Here is a 12,470-nt window from a genome sequence, read left to right as displayed (position 1 = left end):
GTAAAGGTTTGTTTATTTTATGAAACCTTGCCAGGTAGTTGGGAACAAGGCACATAAAGGTAAAATTAGGAACACTAAGAGTGATATATAAACTATAAACCACTGCTTTAGATAATGCAATGGTTGGTCAATAAACCTTTACATTTTTTAAATTATGATATGATATTTTACTTTGTTTTGTAATAATATAAAATGTATTTTTAATATTTGATGCACTATAACTGAAACCTCAGTATTCCCAGAAAGAACATGATGACAAACGCCATTTCAATCCAACCGAAACTTGCTGCATGACGAGTTTGTATCACTATGAAGTTAAAACGCCGACTGTGCGTCCAAACCCACTAAGCACCCTAGCTAGACAGCATGTCCGAGCAACACATGCGCTTTGATGCCAAGCATGCACCCTAGGCAAACAGCACACGAAGTGTTGACGCCCGCCTCGGTGACGCGCCCTCCCCTGCACAGAAACAACCCCATCGATACCAGCTCCTCATTCACCGCCAGCCTTCAAAAAACACCTCACATCCACTTTACACGACGAACGGGTTAATGAATGAAATCTCACCGCGATGTGTTTAAAGTTATTTTATACTTGACGGCTTTATTGCGAGTGTGTTGTTTATAGGAAGTGCTCACCTGTAGGGTCACTCCCATCGCGAGGCGAATCTTCCCCGGAAATATTCTCTCACCTCACAGGTAAGCGTCAAAACCCGCGGGATATAACGTGTTTCTTATTTTAATACCTTTATTTGTTTCTTAAACTTGCGCGGTTGAGTTTAGTCGCCGGTTCGTTGCCAAGTTTTTGTATTTAGAAGCTTTAGTTCTGGACTCGGTCGTTGTTTTTGTTGCTGCGCTTGTTTGAGGCGTGTTGCTGACTTCGGCCGTGAACTCCACCGCTCTTTTGACTTACAATCCACCATTTTTACGTTCGTTTTTGATTTATTTGTTTACTATTTTGATAACAGGAGGTGTGTTTGTACCCACACTGCCGGTGGTCTCTCAAACATGGACCCTATGGATAGAGGAATGCGTTACACTCCCGGTGGCTCGGTAAGTGTCATCTTCACGTTACTTTCTGTACTAACTTAGTTTCATTTGTAATATTACGACCTCCCAAGCGTGAATAACAGATAAAACCCAACATGTCTGTTTCCAAAGGCTTTAAAATGCTCATTTTGCTGTCTACTTCTCACATTGAGTGAACTTAACCTCTCTCTCTCTCTCTCTCTCTCATGCATACAATTTAGACACTAAATTAAATATTTGTTCATTAACTCCATTCGTTTGACCAGGAGGTTATAAATTCAAGAGTTATTTGCAAACCCTAAAGTATAATATAATGTCTCTGGTATTAAGATATTGATATGACATGCAGGTGTTTGTGACTATACATCTTATATGGTATTTCATTGACTAGGTAGTGTTTTTTGTGAGTGTCATCTCTAGTCAATATTTCCTTGTATCCACTCGCTACAAACACGTTGAGGGGATACAACGCTGTTGTTTGATCAGAAAGGCTTTTGAGGTTAAATATAAATAAGATATTAATACTGCGAAATATGTGTTTCCTGTTTTTTCTTGACCTTGTTGTTTGTTGGCTGTGTTACAACACTACTCCGTAAACAAGGCAAATGCAAGTGTCAGCAGTATCACTCTTCAGCTTATTGTGACGTCATTTCCTGTTTGTAAGAGCTATTTTAGTTTTATTGTAGGTTCAATAATATTTTGAATGAGCTTTTTTGTATATTTTGCGTGTGTGTTAATAATAGTTAACATTACATTTGCATTTACATTTAGTCATTTAGCAGACTCTTTTATCCGAAGCGCTTACAAAGAGTTCAGGGAGCAATGAGCGATAATTCATAAAAGAGCAATAATTCATAAAAGAGCAATAGTACAATAGGTGCTAATACAAAGTTACTAATATTGCTATTTAGGTTTAATTTATTTTGGTGTAACTTCATTTATTAATATTTGAATTGCCTTAGCGTAAACTTACAATTTAAATAAGCCTTAGTAATATATTTTATTTAAATTAACAGATACGTTTTACTCGATTTAGTTTCACAGGTCTGTCCTATCCAGTATTCGTTCTGCCTGTGTGTAAGTTATGTTTTTTTCTGCCAATCGCCAGAATTTCGAGTTTGTGTCAATCTGCTTCTTAGGATCATATGAAATATAATACTTCATTGTAGGTCCTGAGGATTGGATGTCATTTTCCATTTACAAGACCTCAAATGAGGTGCTTACAGCAGATTGTTTGTCTGGTACGGGTTGCTGGTGTTCTGAGGGTTAATGTTAAAACGGTCTGGAAATAAGTCGTATATGTGTGGCTATACTGATATGTGGAGAGCTGAGTGACCGATATAACATTGATATTATGTCACACAGTTTATAAAAGGCAGATGAAAATGTACAAAATTGCAGAATTAGTTTCAAATATGTATAAACAGAACATATAAATCTATCTGACCCCAGGGAGAAAAAATAGGTTTTATTTGTCTGGCAGGTGGGTGAAATTATTGGTAGATAATGTCTGAAATATATAATGATACAATGATTTATGAGTATCACTCATTCTGTGTTGGTCAGGTTAAGGATTTTTGGAAAATAAAAAGCTGATGTTATGCTGTCTTTGTTAAACGGAGAATTAATAGAATCCTTTTATGTTTTTAGAGAGGGACAAAATCCTAGAAAGCTGTGATGCTTGGATGATCAGTGTCACAAGACTGTGCGCCCGCATGCATTCCACAGTTCTGTTACGGCATGCTTATGCCTTTACTGTGAGACAACACCCCCGCAAATGAAACCTTGACAGAAAAAAATGACTCGAGTTAACACGGAAAGTGTTAAGAACATCTATCATGTTTTTCCTTCCTCCATGCCATCTACAGTCTCAACCACCTGACACTGGCCGTCTTTTGTTTACAACAGAACTTTATCCTACATTAACTTGTAATGCAAACAGAATGAAACGTTTTCTGGTTCAATACATACCAATTGAATTTTTCAATCATTATCCAGTCAGGGTGTAACGGTTCAAATGACTCACGGTTCAGTTTGTGTGACAGTGTTAGGGTCACGGTTTTGGTTTTGGTTTGTGCTATGTTCAGAGGGGACTACTGATAAACAAAAACAAGCTCAAATAATCAAGCTACAAGTAACAGCACCAACAAAACAAAAGAGCAAAGCAGTAAATAAAGAAAGATGCTGTATATAAACCCTTTAAGGTATAGAAATGGATTAAAGTAATCAAATAAAACATAGCATTGCATATGTACGAATGAAATAAAGAGGAATCATATTTGAAGATACAGAAGCTATTGAGTCACAAGCAGTCAGGGATTTCCTTGACTTTTAACAGACAGCAGGAGGAACGCTTAGGGAGGAATGCAACAGATCCAGTACACTGATACTGCATGAGTTGTTTTTCGTCTGTTTCGTCCGTATAGTTAAGACGTAACCTGCCATGTTTTTTAAGATACTCGACAAGAGGGCCATGTTGAGCTACTTCATGTGCGAATATGTCGGTTTAAGCGCAAGACTTCGAGACAACTCGATATTTGAGCCATGTCCGAGACTTTCCGTGTGCTCCCTTCGGATCTTCTCACAGCGCGAAAGCAAGTTTTCTTGAGCATCTTGCACTTAAATTTTTAAATTGGCACGACTTGAACGAGTTTAGTTTAAACAGCAACGTGTGCTGTTCAGGTCGCAACACCCGCGTGATGATAACATAAATGACTGGTCATATTACAGCATACGTCAATCCTATTGAAATGTGTCTACGTTATTTGATTTGTTGTAGGTATTTAATGTGTATCCAATGCCAAACATGCATAAGCTGAACTTTGTCGGTCTGTTTTACGTATTATAATTTTTAACAAACCATATTATCAATGCGTGGACCACGGTCCAAGCACGTCAACTTAATGTTACTTTCCCACCATAAGATATTGACATACTGAACCTTTGGACAAACTAGTGACCTAGCAACATCTAGTTAATGTTTAAAGTTTTATGACTTACTTTCGGAAAAGAAGATAGTTTTAAGAAAGTTGGTAACCGAACAGCACTGGTCCCAGTTCACTTCTACTGTACGGACACATAAACCAATTAAAGTAAAGGGGGGCCAGTTCTCAACATTCTTTAAGATATCTTCTTTTGTGTTCTGCGGAAGAAAGTCAAACAGGTGTGAAAGGACAAGAGGGCGTGTAAACCATGACAGAATTTTCATTTTTGTTCAACTATCCCTCAACACCATTTGTCAAATCACAGAACCACTGTAATTTTCTCAAGCAAGTCAAAACTTGGAAACGGTTCAGCAGTCGTAAAAATAATTTGTAGGTCAGTGTGTTACATAATGATTAATGTGTCAAATCAAATGTGAATCATCTTTAGTCCCAGAGTCCTTTTATTCGGTATTAAGTGACCTTATTATGAGCTTTTATTTCAATTAAATACTGAAAAAAACCTTCACTAATGCTCATAAAGAATGACTTAAAGAGAGACACTTTCTGATGATGACATGAAGCAACATGTTGGTGTATCTAAAGTCTTATGAAATGAGGATTCCTTTTCATTTCAATTCAACATGAAATACAATGAATACACGTCTTATTGTGCATAATACACCGGTGCATGTTTTTGAAAGTTTTATCCTGTGAAAAATATTTTTTTTTATCACTTGTGTCATTGTCGGGTGTAGCTGTCGTCTCTTGCCAATAGTTTTATAATTTAATGCTGGATAATGTCATGAAGCTTACTAAAGTAATAGGAACTTGTTCTGTTACAAAATGCCCACTTTTCACTCACAATTCAATAAATGTCAGATTTAGTTGACATTTGCGTTCTTGTCGAATAATCCGTTTCAGTCCCAAATGCATAAAGTAAAGTGGGTTGTGAACGGTGCTTTATGTTGACTTGAATCTCACACAGAGGAGCGTTTTGAAGCTGAAACTTGCATAATCTTCTTAGCTTATTCTGTCAGAAAGATCTGAAATGTGCCTGCATCATTTCGGTTTTCATACAGGATGTGTTGAGAATATCTGATGTTATTTCCTCTTTCTTACAACTGACTAGTTGACTTTTGAAACCGTAGAATTTCATGAGATGAACAAGCCACTTTATTATTTCTCTGCTTGTCAATGTGCGTTGTGTTTGTATCCTTTAAGGACAGAGACTGGGACCAAGCCCTCACATTCCTGCCTGCGTCAGACAATAAAACACTAGAGAAGAAAAAGAGCCCAGGGAAGGTGGTGATCGTTGTAGGGCTGGTTATTCTGGCGGCTGTTTTGGCTTTGATCATAGGACTGTTGGTCTGGCATTTCCACTGTAAGTCAGAACTAGAGTCTTGTGGTCTTTTCGGTGCAACATCACTCGTGATTGGGTTGATTTCATTTGTATATTGTTGTCTTTCGGTGTCCGTGATCTGCAGTCCGACAGGATTTCAGGAATCAAAAGATTTTCACCGGCTCCTTCAGGATAACCAATGAGCCTTTTGTGGACGCATTGGAAAACTCAGAGAGCCCGGAGTTTAAGAGCTTGGCAGCAAAAGTCAGCGCTGAGGTGAGCAGAGATAACAATATTCATTTTGGTTGCTCATAATGATGACAGAAAAATAATTTAAAATGTTTAAATTTTGTTGCTTTGTCTTTAGCTGAAAACAATGTGTTCCGAGTCTTCACAACTGGCCAAATACTATGTTGGTTCCAGCGTGAAAGCCTTCAGGTAGGATTGCATACACAAGATTCAAGACAAACATAGTTTTGCATTTAAAGGCATGTACACACCGAGCTCAAAATGGATGCAAAATCGTCCGCTGATTTCATAAAATGTGCCATTAGAGCTACATATTTGATGTATTACATCTCTCTCTCTCTTTCTGTGTGTGTGCAGTGAGGGCAGTGTAATAGCTTACTATGAGTTGGAGTTTAGTGTTCCACCGGGACATGAAGGAGCGGTGGATCAGGCCATAAACGGTTTGAGTGAAAAGTACAACAATAAACTTCTGGGTCGTTTCTCGAAAAATCCAGGGACCCTGCAGTTTGACACCATCGTGGCCTCAGGTGTGATATACATCACAACATCCACAACGATTAACGATTATTTGCGTCCAGAATACAAGTTTTTGTTCACATAGTATATGTCTGTGTACCGTGCATATTAATTTAGCATTTATAATTCATGTATAGAAATTTAGGAAATATTTACATTTATTTATTTATAATTTAATTAAAATGATATATAAACATTTATTCCATTTTATATTTTTCTAAGCGTATACATGCATGTCTTGAAAATACAAAATTAATATTGCACAGTACACAGAGATATAACGTTTATTCTGGATGCGATTAATCGTTGTCTTGATGAATCTAAACAGTGGTTTAATTTCTTTACCCCACATAAAATACTGACTGACAGATTTATTACATTTCTGTCAATTTTACCTCAACAGCCGTCGACAAGCGTATGGTTTCAAGAAGTGAGTACGCCATCTATTTGTTGCTTCTATTCTGTAATATTTTCTTCACGCACATTCTGATTCTTATAGTTTAAGTGCAACAATAAATGTGTAAGATCTTTTTGTATCTGTTCTCAAGCAATTAGAAAAGAGTCTCGGCACCTCCGGGGTTTTACCGAAGAGGTCATCACATCTCCAGGATTCCCTAACACCCCGTATCCCCCAAACACGATAGCTCAATGGGAGCTTCGTGGCGACCCGGGTCACGTCCTCAAGCTGGCTTTTGACAGCTTCAAACTAGAGCCAAATTGTGCGAATGATTTTGTCAGAGTGTATGACTCGCTGGTCGCCGTGGACAATCATCTGATGGCAGAGTAAGAAAACACTGACTGCTTTATATTTCAACAAGATCTACTGACTCGACGTCGCCGCCATTGTGAATGTAGTGCCATCTGGTGGATTTATGAATTCCAGACTAAAGATTTTTATCCTCCCTCTCAAACAGGAAATGTGGCTTGTATTCCCCAAGCGACCCCTTAGTCTTCATCTCATCCCGGAATGTCATGCTGGTCACCTTGGTGACCAATGATGACGGGAATTTTCCCGGCTTCAGAGGGCGCGTCACTCAGATTAAGCAAGATAGCGAAGGTGAACATTCCTGGTTGACCAACTTGAAAGGTACTTGAGAAGGTTTGGTGGTATATTAGGTTTTATTATATTCTTTCTCATCCGCAGAGCTCAAGTGTGGAGGTAAATTAACTGGCTCCTCCGGTGTGTTCACATCACCAAACTATCCCAATTATTACTCGCCTAACACCACGTGTCAGTGGGACATCGAGGTGAGGCACAGACACCCCTCCAGCTCTTCTGAATGTCAGTTCTGTATCAGGCGGATTTCTGTAACTCCATATTTGTTTGAAGGTTCCAGTTGGGAAATTTGTCAAGCTGAAATTCTCAAAGTTCTTGGTGTCTACGGGGGTACAGGAATCTTGCCCAGGAGACTATATACAGGTTGTTGGTCAGAGGTGAGTAGCTGTTTACTCTTTCGATTTATTTTGTGGGTTGACGGGCAAAGTGACAGCAAATATTTTAAAGTTCATAATTCAATTAACCACCATTCTAAATATTTCAGTGTTTTTTGTGGCTGTTCTGTTTTTTACAATGAATGTTGATGTTTGTTTGTTTGCAGTAAAATGTGTGGACAGAAGCCAGCTAACGCCATGACCACCAGCAACAGTAACAAGATGACCGTTATGTTCTACTCCAATTCCTCACATGTAGATCGAGGATTTAGTGCCACGTATGATGCCTTTGAGCCCACCGATCGTAAGTAAAGACTGATCATAAGTCGCTGCAAGATGTAAAATCGAGTTGCAGGAAACACTGGCATGCACACTAAATATGTAAATAACTGATGACCACACATTTTTATATAAATAATAAATGTAGGCATTTTTTTAAAACATTCGTGGCCATTGTCTGGGTGCCAGTGTTTTTTCTTTAAAGCTCCCATAAGATTAAAATGGACCTTATTTACTTTGTTAGTGCATATTACTAGTTTCTAGACCTCTATGCAGACCAATTCACAAACAATCTTTGAACGTTGTAAATCTTAAATCAAAATCTGAAAGTGTTCTTGCATTCAGGAATGAATTTCTCTGATAATATCAGTTTGATAGCCTGGGCAGAACATCTGTTAAAGTGATAGTTCACCCCAAAACGTCATCATTTACTCACCTTCTTGTCATTCCTAATCTGTATGACTTTGTTTCTTTTGCATTACACAAAAGAAATGTTTGGAAGAATGTTGGTAACCGAACAACGAGGGTACCCATTGACTTGCATTGGTTTTGTGTCCATTAAATAGAAGTCCATGGGTACTGCTGTTGTTTGGTTACCAACATTCTTCAAAATATCTTCTTTTGTGTTCTGCAGAAGAAAGTCACACAGGTTCGAAATCCCTTTGAGTCAGTAATTGGCGTAAGATTTTAGCATTTTGCCGGGAACTATCCCTTTAACTGCCTGCCACGACTTTGTATTGGAATGCAACGCCTACTTTTAATAAATAAAGCTCTGTTTTTCTCTTTTGATATTTCGTTTCACTCAGAAATAGGGATGTTAAGGCAATCGTAAGCTCTGGGTAGTGGGCACTCTTTGTTATTGTAATAAATATGAACATGAGAATTTAAACTCTGTTTTGAATCTCTCAGCCTGCCCGGATCAGTTCAAGTGTAACAACGATCGCTGTGTCAGTAAATCTTTCGTCTGCGACGGCTGGGACGATTGCAGAGACAGCAGCGACGAGAGAAACTGCCGTAAGCGTGCATTCAACAATTTTGCATCATTCACACACGGAATTACACACGTGTGCAGACTGTGACCGATTCTCTGATTTTAGAATGCAGCTCCAACATGATCCAATGCAAAAATGGCTTCTGTAAGCCCATGTTCTGGCAGTGTGACGGCATAGACGACTGTGGAGATAAAACAGATGAAATTAATTGTGGTAAGACTTTTTTATTTTTTTCGTTCGTTCTGATCCGCAACACGGATAGACAAGCACACCTGTTCTGTTGTCCTCTGACAGGATGTAAGGCTGGAGAGTTTAAGTGTAATTCGGATCAGTGCATCTCAGAGAAGCTGAAGTGTGACGGCCGTCCCGACTGTACAGATGGATCGGATGAGGAGGGATGCGCAAGAGGTAACCAAACTTACGCTACATGACGTTACGGTCATAACATTATAAAAAATAAGAGCTGTTTGCTCTGTTCTGTTCTCATTGTTCTGACATCCCTCTTGAACAGAAATGACCTGCACACTCTCAACGTTTTCATGCGGCAACGGCAAATGTATCACCAAACAGAACCCCGAGTGCGACGGGCAAGACGACTGTGGCGATTTATCGGACGAGACTAACTGCAGTGCGTATCATCCACGACAGCAGGATGTTACTGTTAACACCGACACCACATAACCTTCTGCCTGTCTACTTTCTCTTACTTTATTCTCTTCTAGAATGTGGAAAGAAAGCATACAAGTCATCTCGTATTGTGGGTGGACAGGACGCAGTGGAGGGAGAGTTCCCATGGCTTGTCAGCCTTCACATTAAGAACATAGCGCACGTTTGTGGTGGGTCGATTATCAATGAGCGCTGGCTTGTGACGGCTGCCCACTGCGTGCAGGACGACCCCAAACTCAAGTGGGTATTCCTTAGTTTGTCTTTTCTCTGAAGCCGATAAAATGTTACCGTAAAATAAAAATATAATAACAAAGGTAACTGTAGTGAATTTATTGATATCCGTTATATTAGTTAAATAGGGCCAAAAGCAGATTTTGGGTTCACTGTATATCACCCCTGAGGCGGATGAGATGATGTTCACTTCTGTATATCGAATAATTTCTCAGGTATTCTCAACCGGGCACATGGGAGGCGTATCTGGGTCTCCACACACAGAAATCGAAACAGACCGCAGCAAGAAGAAACATCAAACAAGTCATTCCTCACCCGTCCTACAACGCCTACACGTATGACTATGACATCGCTCTGATGGAGCTGGAATCACCAGTGACCTACAGCGATACCATTCGGCCCATCTGCTTGCCTTCTGCTGCTGATGTTTTCCCTGCTGGTTCACCGGTCATCATCGCTGGCTGGGGTGCCACACGAGAAGGGGGTCAGTGACGGATTTGTTATTAGACAATAACGGACAGTAACACTTAGTTAGCTATTCAGGAGGATCTTATGACAATGCATGGACTCAAGAACAGTCCATGTGCCTAAAATCAAATGGAAATCTATGTTTTAAAATAAAAGATGGAGAGGTTTATTTTTGGGACCTTGGGGAGTTTTTGCATTGACATTTAACAAATCGAAATACACTTTTAGATACTCGTGACTATAATGCAGAAAATAAATATTTTTAATTTGTAATGCATTTAATTTTAGTGCAATAACGTAAAATCTCTGTTTTATATTAATGGAGAATCTTCATGGAGAGGAATGGAAAACAAAAAAGCAAAAATACATGTATTGTGAAAATAAGGCTTCAAGGCAATACTCTGCAATACCGTATACTGTGCAAGCGTTATAACACTAAATACTGTCTGTATATTACAGGCTCTGGAGCGACGGTGTTGCAGAAAGCATCGGTTCGGGTTGTCAATGGCACTGTGTGTAATAAACTAATGAACGGTCAGATAACGTCTCGCATGACATGCGCTGGCATTCTCACTGGAGGAGTTGATGCTTGCCAGGTGTGTGAAACTTTTCAACACAGTTAAACAGTGGCACAAATATACATGTTCTGGCACAAATACATGTTCTGGCACAAATATACACACAGATAAGCAGCAAGTGTGCTATTTTAAAACAACTGAAACTGTGTTTTTCTTTTAGGGTGACTCAGGCGGTCCTTTGATCGCTACCCTAAATGACCGGATGTACTTGGCTGGAGTGGTGAGCTGGGGTGATGGTTGTGCCCGTAAAGACAAGCCCGGCATTTACACGACTGTTCCAAAGTTCAGGGGTTGGATCAAAGAGAAGACGGGAGTTTAATTTGTGGACTGAGAAATGCAATGGACAGTTTTGGCATTTCTGATGTTTTAATATTGACGTACACCAAAAACAAGTTCTACCTTTTGGATTTAACATCATCCGTGTGTGTGTGTGTGTGTGTGTGAACAGAAAGATGGACTTTTTAACCTGTTTTTTGCATTCGTCCAAAAACAGTTTTATATATTTGTATATTTTATATGGAGCGGAATGAGGGTTTTATTTTGTCTTAAAATGTGTAAATAAATGTCTTATTTTTTCCTTTGTAAAGATTGGTTGTTTTAGCAACTCTATTCTTTAAGTGAAGTTCAACTATGTGTTGTTTTTTAATGTGAATGAATTCTGTTTGTTTGGGTCTGTATATTGCTTTCTTAGAGTCATGGGGTTTGTATTTCTGGCTCATACTTGGTTAAATGTGAACAATTACAGTGCTTTTCTTTGCTGTTTCATGATGGTTGCAAAATGTATATGCCACGTGCTGTGACTTAAAATTAAGGTTTAGTCACATGTAGAAACACTTCAAGAGTGTCTTGTCTTGTTTGCATCAAAATGTGCCTGTTAAATGTCTAAGAGTCTGTTATTTACCGGGGCTATTTTTAACTATTCAAAAATGACTTTAGCAATCAAAGCATTGCATTTATGCTTTCATACATGATTCAACAAATCAATATTTTTTCACTAATAAAATGTTTCTGGTCAATGTTGTACAAAATGTGTAATATTGTCTAATTGCATTGTCATCCTAAAAGGGGAATTGCTACCCTCTGTCCTTTTTTATCCCCTAAAAGGATAAATCTGGTAAAACATTGCCACTATTACAACCTCTGGCAAAAAACATACGGGCAGACCAAGGAAGACGTCAAAGCGTCAGGATAGAAAACTCAAAACAATATGCCTTAAAAACCAAAAATGCACAAAACGGAAGAAAACAAGGTTACAGTGGGCTAAGGAGAAGCAATCATGGAGTTTGGATGATTGGATGAAAGTGATATTCAGTTATGAATCACGCCTTGGCCAAGGAGAGGACGCTGGAACTTTTGTCTGGTGCCGTTCTAATGAAACATAAAGATGACTGCCTGAAGAAAACAATCAAATTTCCCAACTCATTTATGATACGGGGTTGCATGTCAGGAAAAGGACCAGGGGGATGGCAATTAATACCTCAACAGTCAATACACAGGTGTACATTGACATTTGGACACTTTTCTCATCCCATCCATGGAGGAGAAATTTGGGGATGATGAAGTCATTTTTCAGGATGACACTGCATCTTGCCACAGAGCAAAGGGTGTTAAAGCTTTTCTTCAGGAAAGGTAAATCAACTCAATGACATGGCCAGCAAACAGTCCGGATCTCAAACCGAAAGAAAATGTGTGGTGCAAATTAAAAAAACTTGTCCATGAGAAGGCTCCATCCTGCAAAAGCTGATCCGTCAACTGCTATATGCGAGAA

The 12,470-nt window shown here is 39.0% G+C and overlaps 1 protein-coding gene across 1 annotated transcript; it reads left to right on the top strand.

The window, feature by feature from the left end:
* The first annotated feature begins 420 nt into the window (after positions 1 to 420).
* Positions 421 to 11,783, top strand: st14a (ST14 transmembrane serine protease matriptase a). Its single transcript, XM_079465895.1, has 20 exons — positions 421 to 699; positions 969 to 1,053; positions 5,175 to 5,334; positions 5,438 to 5,568; positions 5,660 to 5,730; positions 5,899 to 6,068; positions 6,461 to 6,487; positions 6,606 to 6,840; positions 6,972 to 7,114; positions 7,202 to 7,305; positions 7,388 to 7,491; positions 7,656 to 7,792; positions 8,677 to 8,781; positions 8,865 to 8,972; positions 9,054 to 9,167; positions 9,271 to 9,387; positions 9,482 to 9,665; positions 9,872 to 10,140; positions 10,584 to 10,720; positions 10,863 to 11,783. The coding sequence occupies exons 2-20, from the start codon at positions 1,009 to 1,011 to the stop codon at positions 11,019 to 11,021; spliced, it is 2,520 nt and encodes an 839-aa protein (XP_079322021.1). The 5' UTR covers positions 421 to 699; positions 969 to 1,008; the 3' UTR covers positions 11,022 to 11,783.
* The last annotated feature ends 687 nt before the right edge of the window (positions 11,784 to 12,470 follow it).

This window comes from Barbatula barbatula, assembly GCF_947034865.1.
Source record: "Barbatula barbatula genome assembly, chromosome: 10".
NCBI classification, from domain to species: domain Eukaryota; kingdom Metazoa; phylum Chordata; class Actinopteri; order Cypriniformes; family Nemacheilidae; genus Barbatula; species Barbatula barbatula.
This window is presented reverse-complemented; position numbering and strand designations above follow the sequence as displayed.

Excerpts from the sequence above, each read along its gene's own strand:
- st14a (XM_079465895.1), top strand. The coding sequence starts at position 1,009 with ATGGACCCTATGGATAGAGGAATGCGTTACACTCCCGGTGGCTCG. Across the intron at positions 6,841-6,971 it reads GACAATCATCTGATGGCAGA|GAAATGTGGCTTGTATTCCC; the intron begins GTAAGAAAACAC and ends CCTCTCAAACAG. Across the intron at positions 7,306-7,387 it reads CGTGTCAGTGGGACATCGAG|GTTCCAGTTGGGAAATTTGT; the intron begins GTGAGGCACAGA and ends ATTTGTTTGAAG.